We start from the raw sequence: 24487 nt of genomic DNA, 5'->3' as shown, positions 1-24487 counted from the left end.
ATTAATGGGCATTTAGGTTATCTCCAAGACTTCTTCTATTATAAATAATGCTGTATTACACATGTATTAGTCCACCCATACCTTTAGGAAAGCATTCTTTTTTTTTTTTTTTTTTTTCCTAAGATTGGACAGATTTATTTATAAGGTTTCTTTCTTTCTTTCTTTCTTTTGGCTGTGTTGGGTCCTCGTTTCTGTGCGAGGGCTTTCTCTAGTTGTGGCGAGCGGGGGCCACTCTTCATCGCGGTGCGCGGGCCTCTCACTATCGCGGCCTCTCTTGTTGCGGAGCACAGGCTCCAGATGCGCAGGCTCAGTAGTTGTGGCTCACGGGCCTAGTTGCTCCGTGGCATGTGGGATCTTCCCAGACCAGGGCTCGAACCCATGTCTCCTGCATTAGCAGGCAGATTCTCAACCACTGCGCCACCAGGGAAGCCCCTCTTTTTTTTTTAATGAGGTATAATTGACATGTAACATTCTGTTAGTTTCAAGTGTAGAACATAATGATTCCATATTTGTATACACGGTGAAATGATCGCCACAATGAGTCCAGTTAACATCCATCACCACAGGATGATCTACTCTCTTAGGAGCTTTCAAATATGAAATATAGTATTATTAACTATAGGTTAATAATTAAGGTACACTCCTACTTTTGAGAATTATTAAATTATCCTCCAGAAGTTTCACCAGTTTCTACTGCATCAACACTGCTGAAAAGCGTTGCAGAGGTTAGAGAACACTTGGGCAAATATTGAGTATTATCAATTTTTCCTCACTTGATAGATGAAAAAAAGTCTCATTGATGTTTTAATCTATATTCTGTTGATTTATGAACTAAATTGGGCAGTTTTCATCTGCTTGTCATTTTTAAAATTAAAAAAAAAAAACAACTGCCTGCTTGTGTCTTTTAAACATTTTTCTTCATTTTCCTTTTATTCTCATCCTTTGTTTCTTATTTTGTTTGTTCATTTTTCTTCAGTAAACACTTATTTTTTAAAAAGGGCTTGCTCATCATCTTTGTAAACGGGAGTAATGCCTTAATCTGGCAAACATTTTCCTCCCAGTTTGTAATTTATCTTTAGGCCTTGTTTATGGGTTTGCTTCCTTTTTTGTTTTTGTTTTTATATCTAAAGGTTTTACTTTTATGTGGGTAAATTGCTAATTTTTCTTCTTTATAACTTCTGGGTTTTGTGTCATTTCCAAAAAAAAAAAAAAATCTTAGTGGAAGACGCTGATAATGACAAGGATGACGATGGTGACGATGGTGACGATGGTGATGATGGTGGAGGGAGGGAGGGAGGGGAAGGATGATATTTACTTCCTTTATTGTGGGCCAGTCACTGTTCTAGGAGCCTGATGCACATTATTTCACTTAATCTTTGAATTGTCTTCTGAGTTCAATGCCATTATAACTGATGTACAAATGAGGAAACTGAGTTCTAGGGAAGTAAGCAACTTGTCCAGATTTTAGAAACTGCACCCTTCACCACCACACACTTGCAAAGACTGTTTTCACGCTGTTCCTCCATGAGTTTATGCCAACACAGAGCCCTTTGGTCTGTGACCGCCAAGCCAACTCCACTTCTTGGGTGCTGGGCATGATTATAATGCTTTTTCATTACCAAGGAAACCTTTTATTCCATAGGAAAATGGAACCATAAATGACTGAGCGCACACAAGAAGACAGAAATGGAAATCGTTGCTGAAAACCAGCTCCTACCTGAGCGACGGATTGGGACTCAGAACAGAAGCGTGGCCTTTCGGAATTGCTCACATCCTGTACCAATTAAGTGTTTGGGGAAGCCGACAATGGCTTCCTGATGTGGAAATCACTTTGAAACGTGTAGGCTGGTAGTTAAAGCCATTAGTCCCACTTGGGCTTCAAGGACAACTACAAAGAAAATATTTTGTAAATTGCACAAGCAGCATGGATTTGCCAATCCCTGGGTTAGCCCATACTGGTCAAGCAATTGCTTTTAACACTTTATTTCCTAAGTGGACTAATACCTGGGGAGATGGAAAACAAACTTGACTTCAGACAACATAAGGGCTTCTTAAAAGCTGCAGGTCTCTGCACCAGACAGCTGCTGAGTGAAAAGCTTGGCTCTTTCCTGGGACAAAGACATTTTATTTCAGGCCCAAGTTCTGGGGGGGTCAGGGGGGATGCAAATAAGCCCAGCGCCTCTTGCCTGACCTTTCCTTGATGGAATGGGGATGGCTGCTCCAGCAGAAAGGACACAGAGGCAGCATTTCTAAGCGCTGCTCAGTCATATTAAAAGTTGAACCCCAAAGACAAATGGAATAGGAGCGAAGTCTAACCAATTAAGTAGAAACTGACTTCATCTTAACTTCACAGGGCCTGCGGCTCTTAACTGTTGGTATCTAGTCCAGAATATAGTTGAGCAATCACAGGAAATATTCCCCGCGGGACTCTTTTCTTCCTTCCGCTGCTTGCTCATGTGAAACAAAGTTCTAAATTTTCTCTTCTTTCTGTGAGCAAGCTCTCTGGTGTGACAGGTCAGTGTGTCGGGAGTGAGGAGGTACGGGCTCTAGTCTTGGTACTGTCCTTTCGGTAATTTAATGCCCTGGACACAGCTGCTTCGGGTCTCATGCATGCTGAGTGCGTAAGCCCCTGGGTTTGGGACTCAGGCTATCAGACTCTCTTAACCCTCGATTTTCTCATCTTTAAAATGCGAATTTAAAAAGTGGCTCCCCCACAGAGTTGTCATGACGGTTCCATGAGAGGACACATGCAAAGCACTTAGGGCTCAGGGTGAATGGCACCCCCTGGAGTTGTGCAACGGAATGGCTCTGGCCTGTCACGTAGCGTATTAGTCAGGGTTCTCCAGAGAAGCAGAACCAACAGGCGATATCTACCTATAGATATCAATATGAAATAGAGGTATACTTATACATAGCTATAAATATGGAATATACCTATAGCTATGGATATCTCTCTATATAGATACATAACATATAATATTCTATTCTATCTATCATCTATCTATCGAGAAAGATTTATTTAGGGAAGAGATTTATTTTATGGCTCATGTAATTGTGAAGGTTAGCAAATCTGAAATTTGCAGGGCAAGCTGGCTGGCTGCAGAACCAGGCAAGAGTTGCTGCTGCCGTCTGATGGCAGAACTCCTTCTTCCTCAGGGGGCCTCACTCTTTCTCTTCAGGCTTTCAGCTGATTGCTGAGGCTCCGCCACAGTGTGGAGGGTAACCTGCTTTACTCAACGCTACTGATTTTTTTTTTTTTTTTTGGCTGCGTTGGGTCTTTGTTGCCGTGCACGGGCTCTTCTCTAACTGCGGCGAGCCGGCTGGGGGCGATTCCTCGTTGACGTGCACGGGATCCTCACCGCGGTGGCCTCTGCTGCTGCAGAGCACGGGCTCCAGGCACGTGGGCCTCAGTAGCGACAGCAGGAGGGCCCAGCAGTTGTGGCCCGCGGGCTCCAGAGCGCAGGCTCAGCCGCTGGGGCGCATGGGCCCAGCCGCTCCGCGTGTGGAACATGCGGGATCTTCCTGGACCAGGGCTCGAACCTGTGTCCCCTGCACTGGGAGGTAGACCCCCCAACCACTGCACCACCAGGGAAGTCCCTCCACTGATTTAAATGTTAATCATATTTGAAAAATACCTTCCCAGCAACATCTAGACTGGTGTCTGACTCAAAACTTGGTACCATGGCCTGGCCAAGATGACACATAAAATTAACCATTACACATAGTAAATGCTCAATAAATGCAGTTTTATGATGCTTGGGATATAGTTATTATTATTGTTGTTGATCTATATATCCTTTCAGGCCCCTTCTAGCCCTGACAGTATCCTCTGATACACAGCTTTCGTTTACAGTTTGGGAAGGGAAACAGAAAGAACTACGGTATTTTGCGAACAAGCAGAGCCTGAAAACCTAGTTTTCTCAACTCTAGGACATGGAGTGGAGGTGCGAGTGTGGGCCAATACCTTCATACCTTTCCCACAGTAGCCCTTCCCAAATTAAACCATGGTTTCTATAGCATTTAGTCAGTTTCTAGTAGCTAAGAGATACTGAGTACTTAACACAGGCAGTGTTCCAAGTGCTTTAAATGTAAGAGCACATCGAGGCCTCACAGCAACCACGTGACATGGGTACCATTATTATCCCTCATCCCACTGAAGAGGAAGGGGAGGCCAGGGAGTGTAAGAGTCTTGTGCCAGGTCACACGGCTAGGGAGTGGGGGAACCAAGGCAAGCCATTCCATCTTGTTCTAGAGCTTATGGGTGCCGACTGCATGCCCACAGAGGACAAATACAAAGTGCTTGGGTGACAGGGTGAAGGAAACTGACACTGCCTGGACAGCCTCGCTGCTGCATGAAAGAAGATGCTCTGAAAGGGAGCTTTCCCTAGTCTGCACAGGATCACTTGGGGAGCCTGTTAAAAAGGCAGATTCTCAGGTTCCACACCTAAAGATACTGATTAAGCTTGGTGGTATGCCCACGAACCACAAAGGGACCCCCTGAAGTCTCCCGCCTTGGCCCAGAGTATGCTGGGGCCGAGAAGGCTCCCAGATGTGTACCCATTCTACGGTACTGTGAAACTTAGCACCAAGCACTGAAGAGATATCCTGGCTTATCAAGAAAGATGAAGAAGATGAAGAAGGCACTGTTACCAAGGGTACCTATGAAAGTTTCTATACTTAATAATGGCTCATGTCCTAAAAGGCTGTTATAACATAAAGATGGCCCTATAAGCCTTGATGGCAGGTCAGATCTATCCAAGCATGAGAGAGATTCAGAATTCAGTGCACCATCACTTTAGTACCGTAAGAATTCTATGTCCTGGGAAGCATATGCAAAAGCACAAAATTCTTGCCAAGTTCAAAAGTCTTTGGACCAAGACAGGAAGATGTCTATATATATAAGGGCCACATGCAAAAGCCAATCAAGCAATCTAACTGTTATAGAGTTTGGAATGCCGGTGGAAAAATCAGGTAATATGTAGAATTTGAATCCAGGAACATGGGCTATGGGAACATCCCTCTCTTGAAGTTAAGGTTCATTGACAAGATGAACAAAAAGGTCAGTGTGGCTCATTGGGAGTCTGGACAATCACGTCAGCACCCGGCCAATCTCTAGTCCTTAAATGTGTGGAAAATGTAGTAGACAGAATAATGACCCCTCGCTCCCACCCCGAAGATGTCCACATCCCAATCTCTAAAATCTGGGAATATGTGACCTTTCTTTTGACAGGGGACTTTGCAGATATGATATCAAGGTAAGGATCTTAAAATAGGGAAATCATCCCGGGTTACCTGATGGACCCAATGCAATCACAAGGATCCTTAAAAGAAGGAGGGAAGTGAGTCAGAGTTAGGAAAAGGTGATGTGATGAAGGAAGCACAAGTAGAAGGGGACAGAGAGACTGGAAGATGCTACGCTACTGGCTTCCAAGATGAGGGGAGGGGCCACCAGCTAAGGAATGCAGGCAGCCTCTAGAAGCTGGAAAAGGCAAGGACACGGATCCTCCCCTAGAGAACAGAGAAGGAATGCAGGTCTACTAACCCACTTTAGATGTCTGACCTTCAGAACTATAAGATGATAAACCTATGTTGTTTTAAACCTGGTTTGAGGTAATTTGTTATGGCAGCAACAGGAAATAAAGAGCCGCAGGGCAGCTCTCTGCCCAGCAGAGGACTCCGGCTTTCTGGGGACCCACACCTGAGCCCGAAGCAGCGAGCGCCCCAGGAGCCCCAGAAGACAGGTGCTGGGCTGGTACAGGACCTGCCCTGCGGCCTTGGGGAGCATCCCAGGGCCTTGCTGACATGCTTTTCTATCGAATCCCCACCTGTTCCTATTTAATCCTCATAAAAGAGCATCTACAGCCTAAAAAAAAAAAAAAAAAAAAAAAAATACTCAAGTCTTCCCTAGGTGGAGTGAGAAGAGCCATCCCAGTCTCTGCTGTTCCAACTCTTAGGCTCGAGGGGAACCTCTGGGTTTTACAACAGTTGGATGAGCTCACAACTTTTACTCACGCTAAGAGCAAGATTTAGGATATAAAAATGTCTAAGGGAATCAGAACCACTATTAAGATTTTTGGTTTTAGGTACATGTGAAAATTTGATAGCTTATGTAATTGTCATAATTTTAAACATTTGAAATATTAGAGTAGTAGCTTATAAGGCCAACTAAAAACATGTCATTGAGTACTTGATTTGCATTTGTAATTTTAAGTTAAAACCATTCTAAATCAACTTGCCACTTAGGAGTATTTAAAAGAACTTTAAGGTCACTGATTTATGTAATATTTATATTTTTATATTTATAAAAATTACCTAATTACTCAGAAATATTTGCTTCTGTCAGATAATTAAAGGGCTTAAGACAGGAAAACTTCATTAAATATATAAATAATGTATAAAATATTTAAAGGCTTTTTGTTGAGTAAGTGACGAATGGAGAAAATATTGTTCAAAAGTTTTAAAAAAGTAATTGTTGAAAAGTAGGCTGATAAATAAGTAAAATAATAGGATTTGTAAGCCGAACTCCAAAGCTTAAGGGAGAGCTAGGTTTCTGAACTTGTAAATGTAATAAACTGAATATTAATTGTCTTTTCTACATACAGACACCATTTGACCTAACTGTAATTCTCCTATCAACAGCCTGAAAGGCATTTGATTCTAAATCCTAATAAAGTGACATAGTATAAGTTATATAGGAATTTTATCTTCTTTCCTTTGTAGCCGAATGCCCTTTTTATTAGCACTTTAAATATCTGCTCCTTCTGTCCTTATCAGAAATCATTGCAATTAATAATGCTATAAAACTGGCTGTTATCACCTACTGAACAGAAAAAACATGTGCCTAGGGCTACACCAAAGATGGTCTTCAGGTTTCAGGGGAAAAATTGATATTTGGTATTATTTAAAAAAATAGTCTTCATGGGGAAAATAAACCTTAAATTCATGGTCAGAGGTACATATTTAAGGGGAGTAGCATAAACTTTTTAAGGCCTAGGGCCTCTAAAGGTTTTACGCACACCCTGAAAAATCACCTCTAAAATATGAGCAGAAATAAACTGCAGGTTTAACAGTGCAATGCCTAGACTTGATACTAAAATAACAGAGCAGGACCTCTCAGGCCACCTGTCGGTGGCAGAGAGAGTTTCCACACCCACTGCGGTTGGTGCCAGGCTTTTACGGTGATCCAGGGCTTTGTTAGGAGCTATGTAAGTTCATAAAGAAGAAATTCCTGACCACCCTGTTTAAAAGAGCAACATGCTCACCCCGGGGCGCCGGGCAGCCCTCCTTCTTCTCCCTTCTTTATTTCTCCCGCTGGTACTTCTTTACCATACTAGGTTTTGCTTACTCTTTATTACTTTTGTATGAATCAGAAGAGAAAGAAACATTGACACGCTAAGGCAAAAACAGACATGTGTGAAAGCTTTGGGGTATGGAAGTTCTTGGGATTCAGGGAGCAGCATGACATGCCACGATGGTATATGGGTGGCTATCATGGAAAATACGCTCAGATCTATTACTGGAAAAGAATTGCAGAGTGCCTTACTTGTTTGTTTATTTTCTCTCTCATCTGTCACCACTAAAATGTAAGCTCTGAAGGGCAGAGATTCTTGTGGGTTTTGTTCACTGCTTGTGGCAGAGCAGCTAATCTGCCCAGGGGCCATCCTTCCCTCCTTCTTTTTAGTCATGGAAGCCCCACCTCCACTCAGCATTAGCGGGGCACATGGTTGCCAACTAGAGTACATTTCCTCTTGCTTCTAAATCAGGCTCTGCATCTAAGCAATTGCTAATAAATTGTGAATATAGAGATGATCATACTAAGTGAAGTCAGACAGAGAAAGGCAAATATCATATCACTTATGTGTGGAATCTAAAAAAAATGACACAAATGAACTTATTTACAAAACAGAAACAGACTCACAGACTTAGAAAACAAACTTATGGTAACCAAAGGATAAAGGTGGAAGTGGGGAGGATAAATTAGGAGTTTGTGATTAACATATGCACACTACTGTATATAAAATAGATAATCAACAGGGACCTACTGTATAGCACAGGGAACTCTACTCAATACTCTGTAATAACCTATATGGGAAAAGAATCTGGAGAAGAAGAGATAAATGTATATGTATAACTAAGTCACTTTGTTGTAAACCTGAAACTAACACAGTATTGTAAATCAACTATACTCCAGTATTAAAAATTTTTTTTTTTTAAAGTCACTTTTTAATTTTCAGGTACTGCCTGAAAATGACTGGCCCCTTCCTGAAGGCTGGACACAGACATAGTGAGGATGAGACACATAAGGACAGCACCTCGAGAAAGGCCAAGCCGCAAAACAGAAGGAGCCCAAGTCCTCTGACGACATACAGAACAGAGTCACATACCAGGCCCAGCCGCCTGCTGACTTCTACACGGCGAACGAGAGAAAAATAAATGTCCGTCTTATTTTGGGGTCTCTTTCTTACAGCTCTGTGATGAACTGAATTGTGTTTTCCCAAAATTCATAGGTTGAAGCCCTGACCCCAAATATGACTGAACTTGGAGATATGGATTATAAGGGTTAAATAAGGTCATAAAGGAGGGGCCCTATCCAACAGGACTGGTATCCTTATAAGAAGAGGAAGACACACCACTCTCTCTCTCAATGCTCACACCAAGGAAAGGACACAGTGAGAAGATAGCTTTCTACAAGCCAGGAAGAGAGGCCTCACCAGATATCAACCCTGGTGGCACCTTGATCTTGGACTTTTGGCCTCCAGAACTATGAGAGAATACACTTCTGTTGTTTACAATACCCACTCTGCGGCGTTTTGTTATGGCAGTCCCAGTGGACTGACACAGACTCTTAGCCTGTACCCTAATACAGCTGACCCTTGAACAACACGGGGGTTAATCCACCTATTACTTACTGTGTTCTCTGTATCCACAGTTCTTCCATATCTGTAGGCTCAACTAATGACAGGTCATGTAGTGCTGTAGCATTTACTATTGAAAAGTATCCACGCCTAAGTGAACCTGTGCAGTTCAAGTTTGTGTTGTTCAAGCATCAACTGTACACTGCTGCATCCCTAGTGCCTAGAACAATGACTGGAAATTAGTAGATGTGCAATAAATATTATTTGGATAAAGAGTGAATAGAACACAAAGACAATATTTAATCTGTACGGTGCTATAAAGATATAAAGAATGAACAGAATCTAATAGATTATATCCGTGCATTCACCCATCCAAACATTCATCTTTCTATCACCCTGGTTGTATTTTCAGGCAAATGAAACCTCATCTTTGAATTCTGATCAGTGCCTTCTCTCCCACAGTGCACCCTGAATCTACCCACTGTCAGCTCCTGTTAATTTTACCACCTCTATCACTCTATAATTTTCTACCATTACAATGGTCACATCTCCAGCCCAGATCCTATTATCTCTTGCTTACTTTATGATAATTGCTTCCAAACCATTCCCTCTTGTCAGTGTAGCTGAACCTGTTGCGGAGACTTCTAGTTGCTTCTCTTAAGTCTCTTTTGTCTTCCGGGAACAGATCCCTCATTTTATTTAGTTTGGCAATATACTCTGTGAAATAACCCTAATTCTCCACTGCTTCTGCAGCCTAGGTGTAAGACAGGACTCAATTCTGGCTGAGGAGATATAAGTGGAATTTGTTGGGTGAGGTTTCTGGAAAACCTCTTTCAAAGAGTAGAAAGCTGGGACCAGGCTACTTTTTACCCTTTCCCCCACTCCTTTATTTTTGTTGCCTAGAATTTGGGAGTGATTGCTGGAGCTCTAGCAGCCATATGGAAATATGGAAGACTGAGGAGAGAAGGAGATAAAGAAACTATGTCCCTGAGGAGTTTGCGGAGCTGCCATACCAACCCTGGATCGCCTATCTCCAGGCTTCTTGAATATAACAGTGAAATACACCTATTAATGTGTAAGCCATTGCAGTCAGGTCTCTGTAATTATCAGCTGAACACAATTCCTAACTGATACAGAACCCATGGCTTTCATGCTGTCAGCTTAAACGTGCTGATGCATATTTTGAGTGCAGCTATAGAAAACCCAATCCTGCAAGGTAGATAGGAGGCATGTCAGTAGCCTCATTTTACAGATCTTTATCCTACTAGGTTTCAGGATCCTACAGTTACTAGATGTCAGAGAAAGGACTAGAACCCAAGTCTCAGACGAAGCTGAGGGGTGACAAGGAACTATGGAACTATGGTGTGAGCTATGGGATTTGGAGATTTTATACTTGCACACATGCATGTGCATGCAACCACATACACACACACGGAATCTCCTGTGGATATGTCTTGCTTTTGCCTGTCTCCATACCATCTACCCTTTTCTGGTAACACAACCCTTCTCTTCTGGGACAGCTGGTCTTTCAACTGAAGTTGTTGATCATGTGCCTCTAGGTGGGCACATAATCTCAGCCATCTTGACAATGTGATTGGTACAGAAGTGGTCACGTAACCCAATCAGAGCCAAAGTTCTTTCTGAGACTGTCACTTATTCACTGTATGTGAACTTGGGCCCATGTGTATCTTGAAGGCTCTGTCTCCTTATACAAAAAATGATGGTAAGTCTATTACCTGCTCCACTTGGTGGTTCTAAGAATGAGCTAAAACAATTTAGTAAAGGGCCCCGGCATATGGTGGATATTCACTTACTATTAGCTGTTCATTAGATTTCTTTGGAAAGCTCTCAATTCCCAGGACACCATCAGTCTCTAGAATAGAAATTACTGTTACATAATATTAACAATTAAGCCCCCAGACCCCACTTCAATCTCCTCTTGTTTGCTCACTTGTTCCCCATCACACAAAGAAGGTTTCTGTCTCTGAGTTTCAGAATAACCATTTCAACTGATTTAAGTGATGAAAAGACAAACCTTGGGGACAGTCCCCATCCTTTATCTGTCTCCAGAATGGCAAACACAATCAATGGGATTAAGAAAGTCTGCATTTCTTCTCAATCTGGCAATCTTAAAAACTACAGATATGTTCATTCCAATTTGAATCAAGAGTCCAGAAACCATGTGAAACACAAATGTTTGGATGTGGTCATGGTATTTATTCATAGTATATTTTCACAATGTATTAATAATGGAGAATAACACTTATTCATATATTGATATAACTTTCTGGAGCACTCTGGAGTTTGTTTGGCTTTGGGGAATACTGCCAGGTTTCTCCTAATCTCTTTGGTTTTTGGAAATGGGAGGGCTTCTCAAATCGAGTGTCTGACATGGGCCATGACCTTTCTTCAATCAGGTTGGAAGAGCAGAAAGACCACGGCTTTGGCACTTCCATTTTGGAAAGGAGAAAAAAACAGGACTTCCAAAGATGAATGGAATCCAAAGATTAATGGGAGATGAGAAAGACTCAGGCATCTTGTACTCCACAGTTCATTTCTTCTCATAAATGCCACCAATTACTGCAGCAGCCATGGACACTGGCAGGGTTTCAGGCTCATGGCTCAAAGGTGTCAAGTCACCAGCTAATGTTTTCATACAAAAGTCAATCCTGATGACTAAGAATCCGGTTCTGAGTTTCTCCAGGTGTGCTGGGGTGTCGAAGGTCACCCCCACCCCGTGCATCCTCTGTCACAATTGTTAACATAGACACCATTTCAGAATATCTTGGCAAAACGCTGAGCGGCTCTCATTTGCTCAATGTCACTCTGTAATGAAGCTGCTTGGAGGACCCTCCATTTTACCACAGAGAGACCAAGGCACCATGAACTGAAGTAAAGTATTGATAAGAATAACAACAACAAGAACAAAGTCCAACTCTCTTCCCAAAAAGGCATGTCCAAAAACAAGGGTAAACAGTTGGTCTTATTTTTTCCAAGTGATTCTGTCCACTGGAAGTTGTCCTTTAGCTTCTCCCTTTTATTAAAAGCGTTTACATTTCTGAGTCTGATTGATCACTTAAATACATACAACATTAGCACCAAGGCAGCGACTTTTTTCCCAGAGATCACATGAAACTGAATAGATATTTAACATAATTAATAGCTGGTACAATCTGTGACATCACTGAATTACTGATTGGCTAATGATACGTTCCTAGAAATGCCAAAAATATCCTCACACGATTCTTGTAGCACCTTGATGGCGGCTAGGTTGTTTTTTTTAAAAATTACAGTTTTAAAAAAGTAACAATAAAACATTTACAGATAGAAAGTAAACAATAGTGTACCGTGATAATGAAGGATCACTTTTGTCAAAGTACTACATATAATGTAGAGTACGTAAAATGCAGTGGTCTGACTGCAGGGGACAAAATAACGTGAAAGGCAGTCATAAAAGAATCATTTTACGTACAAAAATATTACATCACAATAAATAATTTCAAACATAAATATTAAACTTTACATCATAAGGATATTCCACATTTATATACACACACATATATACACGTGTATATATGTGTGTATATATGTATATATATGCATATGTACACACACACACAGGCATACAAGTCCTCACACACATACACGCTCACACACACACACCCAAATTTTAAGGTGGAGGTATTTCATCACTATCCTTCATCCATCCCATAACGGCTTCCTCTTCAGAGCACCTGAAAACAAATGAACCAACCAGGAAATGTAAATCTTCTGTCTCAAAAGACATAAGTCAAGAGAAGGTAAACCATAAATTTTTACATATAGAACTTGAAAATAACACTTGCTATTTTCTCTGGATTTTAAAAATAACACTTGCTACTAGAAACATGGAAATTCCAGGGGTGTATAAAGAATAAAATAAAAACCATTAGCCTGTGATTCCCCCAACCTGAGATAATGTTCTTCAAATATTGCTGTATTTCCTTCCAGCCTTTTTTATACATACACGTAAATGTTATGTATCTGTGCTCACTCAAATGTTACTGTCCATAAAATACATATAAAATTTACTTTATTGGATATAAAATATATAAAATACATATCAAATGGGAATCTCTAATGGATACCTGCTGACTCTGCCTGCCTCTCTCCCCTCTTTTCTGATAAACTCCTTCTGGTTCTTTGGCAACCATCCCTCTTCCAAATGAAGCTGTCAGTCAGTCACCCGACTCTAGGTGGGTATATGATCCCAGTCTCCTGGACATTGTGATTGGTTTGGAAATGGCCATGTGACAAATCAGAGCCAGAGTTCTTGTGCAGAATAGATGCCGGAGATGAGCATTTACTTGGAGCCATGAGCTGTAAAGATGATGTAAGCCTAGAACTGCCAGGGACCATGGTGTGGAGGAGATGATCTGCCTGAGAATGAAGCCACTTAAGAAGCAAGCATTGTTGATGGATGGAGAAAGAAAGAGTCCTGATGACTCTGAGCCTCTAGATCCAGCCATGCCTGAAGTTAGACCACTGTTTGGACATCTCAGTTACTTAAGACAGTAAGTTTCTTTTTCTTTTTCTTTCTCTCTTTTTTTTCCCCCCCGTGGCTTCCTGAAGTGGAAATAATCCTAATTTGAGATCATAAGGTTGAATATGGATTTTTAGTTAAACATTGACACTGATACATAAGTGTCAACTAGGTATTCCTTTGCCAGGATCTTGAAGAGCCTAACAGGGTAATGGGATAATGCTGGAAGCTTGAGGGAAGTTGTAGGAGGGTCGCCTGAGTTGGCTGAGCCCTTGTACGTGAAAGGCACTGGGATGAGAAAAAGTGATCAGTTCAGTCCTCTGCCCAGCAGAGGGATCACTTGCTGGCATACTGTAGTTACACCAGGAATTGTCAAACTTTAACAGGCATGACTCTCCTGTGGATTTGTTAAAATGCAGATTCTGACTCTGTAGGTCTAGAATGAGGCCTGAGATTTTGCATTCCTAGTAAGTTCCCACGCGATGCGGATCACGCTGGTCCTTGGATCACACTGTGAGTTACAACTGTGCGGAAGAGTACATTAACTGAGAGGCTCTGGGGTAGGACACTCCTGGGTTATTGCCAAGGGAATCCATCTGACCTTAAGCCAGCTACTTAATTGCTGTGGATCTCAGCTTCCATCTGTAAAACGAGGATAACGGCCCCAGACTGCGGCTTTGTTGTGAGGATTCACTGAAATAATGCCTGCCCGGCGCTCGGCATGGTGCCCAACACACAGTCAGGGCTTAATGAACGTCATTTATATTACACTTGTAACACTCCTTGGCAGTATTTCTCAAAGGGTGATCTGTGAGCCACCTGCATCAGAATTCCCTGCATTAAAAATACAGGTTCTTGGATCCACCAGAGACTTAATGAAGCAGGACTTCTAGAGATGGAGCTCAGGGAGCAGCACCTTTAATAAGCACTACAGAGGAATCTGGTACAGGACGTCTAGGGACGGCATGTCCAAGAATGGAGAACAGATGACCTCAGGCGCATGACAATAGATGAGCAAGACAGACAAAGGTCAAATAGCACTGAGTCAGCTTCACCTGCTTGGGGGCCAATGACCCGCCCACATCTGCTAATCATCAGGCTACAGAAAGAATGAGACAGAGTCAGAGACAGACAGACACTTACCTTAACTATAAAACTCGAACCTCCAGGCCAGTGCCAGAGGATGGAGCACATTTTCCACAGTAACCACCGCATTTCCCTATGACTCGGGTACCATCCTGCAAAGAGATGCATCATCTTAGCCCACCTGCTTGGCTCATATGTTTCCAGGGCTTGCACTGGCTTTTAGGGAAATCATTCCTGTACACACAGTAGGTAGCACTTCTGAACAGGAGCGGGGCCCAACATCCTCACCATGGTCTAAAGTAGGGGCTGATGAAGGATGGCCTGTGGGCCCCTGTTTTTGTATGGCCCACATCTTAGCAGATTACACTTCAGTTTTTCTGCCCTAGTGTTTTCTCATTCTCAAAGAGGATGAGAAAACACTAGGGCAGAACAACTGAAGTGTAGTTTACCTGTACTTCTTCTACACAGACCATTCATGGAGACTAATTCCTTGGTTCCTTCACACTCAGCATGGTCTTCTCAAATAAACAACTGAAAAGTCTCAGTAAAATCTATCTACTGATCAAGAACCAAAGGAAACCACTCGAAAGAACTGCTTTGCTTTTTTTTAAAAATAAATTTATTTTTATTTATTTATTTTTGGCTGTGTTGGGTCTTTGTTGCTGCGCGTGGGCTTTCTCTAGGTGCAGCGAGCTGGGGCTACTCTTCGCTGCGGTGCGCGGGCTTCTCACTGCGGTGGCTTCTCTTGTTGCGGAGCACGGGCTCTAGGCCCATGGGCTTTAGTAGTTGTGGCACGCGGTCTCAGTAGTTGTGGCTCATGGGCTCTAGAGCGCAGGCTCAGTAGTTGTGGCGCACGGGCTTGGCTGCTCAGTGGCATGTGAGATCTTCCCAGACCAGGGCTCGAACCCACGTCCCCTGGGCAGGCGGATTCTTAACCACTGTGCCACCAGGGAAGTTCTTTGCTTTTTAACTGATTTTTTTTTTAATAAATTTATTTATTTATTTATATTTATTTTTGGCTGTGTTGGGTCTTCGTTTCTGTGTGAGGGCTTTCTCTAGTTGCGGCGAGCGGGGGCCACTCTTCATCGCGGTGCGCAGGCCTCTCACTATCGCGGCCTCTCTTGTTGCGGAGCACAGGCTCCAGACGCGCAGGCTCAGTAGTTGTGGCGCACGGGTTAGTCGCTCCGCAGAATGTGGGATCTTCCCAGATCAGGGCTCGAACCCGTGTCCCCTACGTTGGCAGGCAGATTCTTAACCACTGCGCCACCAGGGAAGCCCTTAACTGATTACTGATGTAGCTCCCAATGTTAAGAACAGCATTTATATTTTATGGTTAAGAAGCAAACCGAGAATACTATTTCTTAATATGTGGAAATGATATAACATTCAAATTTCAGGGTCCATAAATAAAGTTTTATTGGAACACATTCACGTCCATTCATTTCCCTCAAGTCTGTGGCTGCTTTCACGTTACAACAGCAGGGGTGAGTGGTCAAGATGGCCCTTGTAGCCTCACACTGCTACTCTGCACACACGTCACAGTGACACTGTAACGTGATAGTGCTTTGAGTGCCATGAGTGTTGCTATATCATAACATTTTCTTTCGTTTCTCTTATTACCAGTATATGTCAAAACAAGAAAAGAAGACAAAAGTAGACTTTACTATTACACTTTATTTTTTTAAGATTTTTTTTTTTTTTAATGTGGACCATTTTTTAAAGTCTTTATTGAATTTGTTACAACATTGCTTCTGGTTTATGTTTTGGTTTTTTTGGCCATGAGGCATGTGGGTTCTTACCTCCCCAACCAGGGATCGAACCCACACCGCCTGCGTTGGAAGGTGAAGTCTTAACCACCGGACTGCCAGGGAAGTCCTGACTACTGCACTTTTAAGGTACAGTAGCATGTGGCTTATTCTGTTGTCACATTTAGATGGCAAAGTATTGTGTTCATCATGCAACGACACGGCAGCTGTGCTAAAAGAATACAATATACCAACATCACCACATTCAGCATGTGTCACAATATTCCCAACTCACAGGAGATCAACGGTCAAGAATTTAGAAAACTTAGAACAGAATATCTCACCATAGTGTAATTCTTCACAAAAATAGAAAATCAAAATGAGCAAGAATAAAAGATGAAAATGTGTAAGTTTCCAAATGGCTCATTTGTTAGCAAAACAAATGTTTTCTCTGAGTTAATGATACCTTGTTTAATTGTAATTGCTGAAGAAATGTGTCCAGAGAAAATCAACTTGTTGAAGACTGTTATCCTTTTGGTAAGACCAGTTGCTCAATAATTTAATGACATTTGGGAGCCGCATCAATAATCAATTAAAAAACAAAGCAAATAATTGGAGTGGTTTCCTTTGGCTTTTGGTGAGTAGATAGATTTTACTGATACTCTTCAGTTGTTCATTTGAGGAGACCATGCTGAGTTTGAAGTGATCAAAGAATTAGTCTCCATGAATGGTCTGTGTGGAAGTATTTCAAAGAGATTAAGAAAACACTAGCGCAGAAAAACTCAAGTGTAATCTGCTAAGATGCGTTCACAACTAATAATGGTGAGAAATATGTGCGGAGCGGGAAAAGCTTTAGTTGGACTGATTTACAAAGCTTGTGAAAATGTAAGATGTTTAAAGACTGTGAGTATTCATTGTGGAAAATACATGAACCTACCTGGTGTTACATAACCGGTGGTATTAATAATGAACTTCTTTTTCTATCATAAACTTAACCTTCATCAGTTTTGGAAATTTGGGGTCAGGACCAGAAGCTGAATACCCTGACTTATCCTAACACCCAGCAGATTGACGACTCAGCAGTGGTAAAGTTTTATTGTGAATTTTGAGCTCAGGGCTGGGCTTAAAATTTTTCTGAACAAGAAGAACTGTTCTCAATCACTGTCAGTGAACACTTAATGGCTTTGGACCTTATCTTTTGCTACTGACTTGATAATGTTTCTTAATGAGTGGGAGCTAAAATTACAAGGCAAAAACTGCACTTATAGGCAAAAGTTATACTGTGGTAAAGTCATTTCAATAACTAACATTGTTTGAATCATAAATCATGTTAATAAGGCAGGTTGCACACTTCCCACTCCGTCAAATGTTAAAACAAGAAGCTTTATCGCTATTCCACGTACATTTGTAGTGGATATATTTTCTGAGCGTGAAAAACAGTTCCAGTGGTATTTTTTGGACTTGGACGTAAGCGAAAAGGAAATTTTCATATTTCAAAATCCATCTAATGAGGTAATTGAGGAGCTTCCATCTCACCTTCAATTACAAGTGATTCATCTGTAATGTAATGACACGCTGAAAGGCAAATATCAAGTGAAAAATCTAATAGAATTCTACTAACGCCTGCCAAGGCATGAATATGGTCAACTAAAATGATATGGTTGTGGACAATATTAGTATTTGGCAATACCTATCCCTGCAAAATGACATTTATAAAGATGAAGTATAGAAAATCTCACTTCAGATCAGCATTAACAAATAAACATTTAGAATCAATTTTGATAGCAGAGAACACTGGATTAAGCAAAATGCTGTCCTCTCTCAGTATTTCATTCTTTTCCTTGGTAGATCTGGATAACAAAAATTTATACTCAATTATTATTACACTTTGAATTTAATCACTAAAATTTTTATGTGAATTTGTTTTTGCTCTTGTCATATAAATACGTATATAGTATCAACGATTTTTACCTCTTGGCTGGCGAAGTCTAAAATATTTACTAGCTGGTCCTTTACAGAAAAAGTTTGCTGAACCCTGGTCTCCAGCCTTGCACGGGCTGACCCTGCCTGCCTGTCCGGATTTGTCTTGTCCCATCTTTTCTCTCTACTCCCCCTCCTCTGCATTTCTTTGGGTTGTTCTTCTAACATGCCTCTTATAACACAGGGCCTTTGCACATGCTACTCCTCTCACTGGAACTCTCTTCCCTCTCCCTCTCTGTGTGCACTGGACCACCCAACTTTTGCCCGGTAAATTCTTCAGAACCCAGCCCAGAGGCCACTTCCCCTGAGAAACCTTTCTGACGCAGTTACCTGCTGCACAGCACCCTATAACATGCGGTAGTTCTCTCTTTATGTCTGTCTTCCCCCTAGAATGTAAGCCCCATGATGGCAAGGCCAGTGCCTTGTTAAAAATCCAAGGGTTTCCAGAAGCTAGCTGTGAGTGGCTCACAGCGGTCTTAATACACATCTGGTGAGTGAGTGAAAGAAAAAGGCTGAACAAGTACACTCTTCTTGGTGAACTGCAATTCAGATGGCCCTGCTAATCAGTCCCCTCAATGCTTCCCCACGCTATGAAAAGCTCCTTGTTTAACTGTGGCACCATATCCCAGTTTGTAAATTACCATGTCATATGAGCCACCCCCTACCCCTGACTGCTGAACAAGGTTTGGCATCTAAGGTGTTTTACGTTTTCCTCTACTGGGACTAACGCTGGTGTGAACCATACTTGTGCATGCATTTCAGGGTATCTTTGGGCTGTATTTGATTCATATGGTCAAAATATGAAAGTCTCTTGAAAACAATGGATACTCTCACTTAAAAAAAAGAAAAAGAAAAGGAAAAAGGAAAAACTTTCCAATTTTGCAAAAAAAAACAAACAGAAAAAATAGTTCTACTCTTTTAAAAATTTGCATGTTTTTGATTATGAGTGAGGTTAGGTTGGGAGATGGATTTCGATCACCCTACTTGGTCTTGGTTTTAGGGACCCCTGTTAGTTTTGGAGCTAGTCTGACACTACCAACTAGATTTGATGCCAGACCAACCGGTTTTCTAGCCAGGAACTTTTTCTCTAAGCTGAAGTATAGGTCTGGTGGCCCTAAGGATGCTGACATAGTAGGAATGTCTTTTGTCTCATCAAAGCTTATTTTTTACCCAAACTCTTCCTGCCCTGGCAGCAGAGATCAGATTGCCTCAGGATTGTATCCTGTCTTTAATAACCTCTTTACACCTCAGTTTCCTGGTGCATCTGTAAAATGGGGATAATATGAGTCTCCCTTTATAGGTTTGCTGCAAATGAAAGGAAGCATACAAAGTGCTCAGCAGAGCAGTTGGCCTAATGTGGTACTCTATAAGTGTTAGCGATCATTGTCATAAAGGTGCTTCTTCTGTGTGGATTTCCATCATAGCCTGTTCTCATGGAGATGAGGAACAGTCTGAGTAATTACAAAATCGCTGATGCTAGCTCTGCAATGTTCATGTTATTGCATTAACTAGGACTCAATCTGATTTAGGTAAAGGCTGAACTAAAACTTATTTCTATTACAGAATAAAAAAAATATACTGAGAAAATGAATAGCATAAACATGATTGTCATGGAAACAGTGCCTACTTCAGAGAAAAAAGGTATGTTTTCCAGCACTTTTGAAGCACCCGCTCGCATACAATGAAACACTAATTGGAAATCATTTTTATTTCTTCATTAAAGCAAGCCCTCTAAAAATCTCTTTCCAATAAATATTTTGTTAGTAGAGTTTGAGCTATTACATATAATTAAAATGAACGACCTCTGTTCCATTAAGAACAGTTTATAGGGCTTCCCCGGTGGCACAGTGGCTAAGAATCTGCCTGCCAATGCAGGGGACACAGGTTCGAGCCCTGGCCCGGGAAGATCCCACATGCCACAGAGCAACTAAGCCCGTGCACCACAACTACTGAGCCTGCGCTCTAGAGTCCGCGAGTCACAACTACTGAGCCTGCGTGCCACAGCTACTGAAGCCCGCATGCCTAGAGTCCGTGCTCTATAACAAGAGAAGCCACCGCAATGAGAAGCCCGCGCACCGCAACGAAGAGTAGCCCCTGCTCACCGCAACTAGAGAAAAGCCCACACACAGCAACAAAGACCCAACACAGCCAAAAATAAATAAATAAAATAAATAAATTTATTAAAAAAAAGAATAGTTTATGGTTCATACTTTTCACTCATTTCTCTGCTTTTTGCAGTCAATATGACCAAGGTAGGTTGACTCATGTAATTTAGCAAAGCCAACACATCTTTGATTGAAATGTACTTATTTGCATTTCTTTGCAGTATGCTGGGGATGAAACTGCCCATAAAACACAGTATTTGGTTGGATTTTTTTCCGACTATAGTCCTAGTCACACTTATATATACGGATATATGTATAAACATCTAACGTCTATGGATTCGTACAGAATAAAATGTACACATATATAAAAGGTAGTTTCACTCTACTTGTCTGTAACGTGATTTTCATACTTGGTGGAAAACTGGATTCTCACAGATGAATTGCGGGTTAGGAGGCCGCTTACGGTAGGTACGTGAGGACTGATTCTCTGCTTGCTATGTGCGTGCACACACACAGGTAGTTATCACGTGACCTTAACTCCACTGGTTGTAAATGAACTAAAAGATTAAAAGACAGGAACTGAGTCCATCTCCCCCATGGTAAGGCAACTTTCATTAATTTTTAATTTCAAAGCAATTCTTCCATTTATAGCTCTTCCCCTAGAATAAGGAATGACCGTTGGGCCCCAAGGCCAGGTACCTCAGAAACACAGGCCCCCAGCTCCCTGTGGACCCTGCCCATCCCCCAGGTACACGAAGCAGCACAGAGACCTGAGGGCACCTCTCCCATCCTGCCCTTCACTGTGCCTGGCTCTGAAGGCCATTCCGGAACCTCCTCCTGGACAGAAGGCCAGACAACAGCTCTGAGAAGGGGCATCTTTCTGGGGGTGGGGGGATCATCCCGATGGGGGCTGAGGACCCTTTCACATCCTGAGCACATTCATGAGTTGAGGTTGCACAGAGTATCACCGGCAAAGGAGCTCAGAACGCCAACCTTTTCTCTCCAATCCCACAATCGGGCCAAGCCCCCCTTTCTGTCTGGCTGCCCACCACACACAAGCAGAGTAGGAACTTGGTATCCCTAAGCCAAGCCGGTACAGCTGAAGCCTCTGTCTAGCGGTCCATCCCTGGGTCCAGGGGGCGTCCCACATGCCTTACTCCCAGGTGGGGTGGGGCCCACATGGACAAAATCCATGCGGTGCAGTGGGGGCCAGCCAGGTCCAGGCTTAGCCTCTGCTCGGGCTGCAGTCCCCTGTCCTTCCATTGCTAGCAAGCCTGCTTCCTTCATCACCTTGACCAATTCTGCAACCTTACGGCAAGCCTCAGGCCTATGAAAATGTTGTAACGTTAACAGCTAATACTTACTGTGCCCCTGCTGCCTGCCCAGTGACATGCAAACAGCTTTATCTCCCTATTTCATTTATGCTCCGCAAGAACCCAACTGGGTAAGGACCACCAGTATCCCCATTTTATGCATGAAGAAACTGAGACCCCTGAGAAGTTAAATAACTTGCCCAAGATGGCAAGGCTAGGGCTTCCCTGGTGGCGCAGTGGTTGGGAGTCTGCCTGCCAGTGCAGGGGATGCGGGTTCGAGTCCTGGTCTGGGAAGATCCCACATGCCGCGGAGCAACTGGGCCCGTGAGCCACAACTACTGAGCCTGCGCGTCTGGAGCCTGTGCTCCGCAACAAGAGAGGCCGCGATAGTGAGAGGCCCGCGCACCGCGATGAAGAGTGGTCCCCGCTCGCCGCAACTGGAGAAAGCCCTCACACAGAAACGAAGACCCAACACAGCCAAAAATAAATAAATAAATAAAAATTAAAAAAAGAAAAGATGGCAAGGCTAGTAACAGCACGTCCAGCGGTCTGACTTAAGGGTCTGGGGGCTTAACCTCTATACTCTGCAGCCTCTGTAGGCTTTGATTTCAGTACTCTCCCAAGAATCTGATGAGAAAGCTGGAGGAATGGGATTGAATGCATATAAATTGCCCAATACATAGGGGCTATTTCAATAACAAAAATCATTATTCTTATGAGTTAAAAAAAAAAAAGAATTCTTCCCACCACACACAGGCAGCCAAGAATGAACCTTGACACTGAGACTTGTTTTTACCAGGTCTGTTCCTGCTGGTGAGACCATGTTCCTGCCCTCCATGTGGTTCTAGTAATTCAGTTTTACCCTGAATGACTAGAGTTTTCCTTTAGTTTCGCTTGGGGAAAACATTTTATCGTCAAGCGGGTTTGGAAAATGGAGGGTTTCATTGTGTTTTTCTCTCTGTAGCTCCCAGCAGAAAAGTGAAGGAAAGTGAGAGTGATGATGTGAGGGGTGAATCAAAGCAGGGCTATTTGGAGAAGAGATTAGGACTGGCCAGGATCTGCGTGCCGTAGAGGAGACCAGCCTCGGTCCCTCAGAAGCAAGACGGTGCTAAGTCATGATGGGAGCAGGACATTACACAGTTTTCCAGAGTGTGTTCCATGGACCACTGGTAACTCAGGGAAATTAAAAGGCATAACTTTGAAAAGAAGGCTCTGTGGTTGGTTTAACTTAGGTCAGTGATTCCTGAAATGTGATCCCAGACCAGGGCATCAGCATCGCCTGGGAAACGGTTGGAAGTGTACATTTCAGGCCTCTCCCCAGGCTGGATGTGTTTTACCAAGTCCTGGCCCAAGTTTGAGAACGAATGATTTAGGGAAATGCTGGCTTGAATAAAACCACACAGGTTTCCCTCCTGTACACTTTATTCCAACCTACAATACACACATGCTTACTGCGACTCTTCAAGAAGGAAATAAAATACACAATTTTTCCAAGTGTCTTTGCCTGCGGGAGCCTATTTTCATGGAGTATCCCTAGGGGATGTTGCTCTGTGGACCGCGTAGCAGGTCAGGCACACAAAGCATCATTTCTAGGGGCTGCTAGGAGCTAGAGATTGCTCCGTTCTGGCTCCTGGGGATTCATAAGGAGTGCTCGACAGACCCTTGAGATTAATTTTGAGCTCAGGCTCTCTGAGTTGTCATGGAACACCAAGATTTAAAAAAAAAAAAAAAAAAAAAAAAGTGCTGACAGGCAATTGTGAAACCAATTCCCTTCAGCACAGGCGTAATCCCCCAAAAGCTGGGGAAACAGCCAGCCCATCTTGGCAGGGCAGTAATCTTTGCCTCCACAAGGTGGCGCTCCCGGCTATAATTATATTGTTAGGTTCTGGAGGAAAACTGCAGTAATGACACTAACAAACAGAATTGAAACTTAGATTACAGTTTACACAGATGGCTTTCTATATAATCATGCTTTAAGTCTGACCACGTTTTGGTCAATTAATTTTTTTTGTTTGTTTCAGTCACTGAAACATAATATATAGTAGGAGCAAGGAAGAACATAATTTCAGGACACAGTGTAAAGCACACATTCTAAAGCACGTGTGTTGTCTCTCAGCTCTCTTTATCCCTTTCAGTACAAGAAAAAAATTTTAATGATTAATTTATAAGCAATCAATATGGTCATTTAGTTAATCAGATTTGAAGGAGCTGATTGGCTTAGATAGAAAAAAGAGTGAGTGAGAAAGATTTTTTTGTTTGTTTTTTTTACCCCAAAGACACACATTTAACTCTGGAAGCTAAAAAATGGGATCAGGAACCTCTGAGATTTTCCCAGGACGTCATAATTGATGTTCCTTCCCTTCCTTGGTGGAAGCAGCTTGATCGAGCTGTTTCCTTATGTTCTGATTTTGATAGGGTTTAGCAAATAAAAATACCAGACACCCAGTCAGATGTGAATTTCAGATAAACAACACATACTGTGTTTTTAGAATAAGTATGTCCCATGCAATGTTTCAGACATGATTACAGTAAAAAAAAAAAAAAATCTTGTTTATGTGAAATTCAGATTTAATGGGGCATCCTATACTTTGTCTGGCAACCTCACCTTGGAATAAACACCACACTTTCCAGTCCTCTTCTTTTTCCTCCCTTACTCACTATCCTGAGACCGGGAGGCAGAGGTCACTGCTGAGGCAGGACTGGGGCCACAGGCCACACCCCGTAAGTTTCACATTTGCCTGCGGGTCAGGCTCCTGCCCCACATCATGGCAACTTCTAGGCTGGAAAGGGCAGTGCTTTCTGCCCCCCGCTTATGCATTAGAGTCACCTGGGGAATTTCAAATTCCCCAGAGATTCCCCTTCCATGAATCTGGGTAGGGCC

The 24487-nt window shown here is 42.5% G+C and overlaps 1 protein-coding gene across 5 annotated transcripts in view; it reads right to left on the bottom strand.

Moving 5' to 3' along the window:
• Positions 1-133: 133 nt before the first annotated feature.
• The window catches only part of ADAMTS9 (ADAM metallopeptidase with thrombospondin type 1 motif 9), a 181863-nt gene continuing 157509 nt past the window's right edge, over positions 134-24487 (bottom strand). For 3 of the 5 annotated variants that reach the window (XM_082344612.1, XM_082344615.1, XM_082344614.1), the window contains 2 exons: positions 14521-14615; positions 11052-12589 (listed from right to left, as the gene is read on the bottom strand). In XM_082344612.1, the coding sequence (XP_082200738.1) occupies positions 14526-14615 (90 nt within the window). In that variant the 3' untranslated portion in view covers positions 11052-12589; positions 14521-14525. Of the gene's footprint in view, positions 10729-11051; positions 12590-14520; positions 14616-24487 lie in introns of those variants that run through there. The other 2 variants (XR_014232106.1, XM_082344613.1) reach the window with 2 other exon arrangements.

The sequence above is a fragment of the Balaenoptera borealis genome (genome assembly GCF_965194805.1).
Source record: "Balaenoptera borealis genome assembly, chromosome: 12".
Taxonomy (NCBI): Eukaryota; Metazoa; Chordata; class Mammalia; order Artiodactyla; family Balaenopteridae; genus Balaenoptera; species Balaenoptera borealis.
Note: the sequence above shows the minus strand (reverse complement) of the source record. Positions and strands in the feature narration are given on the sequence as shown.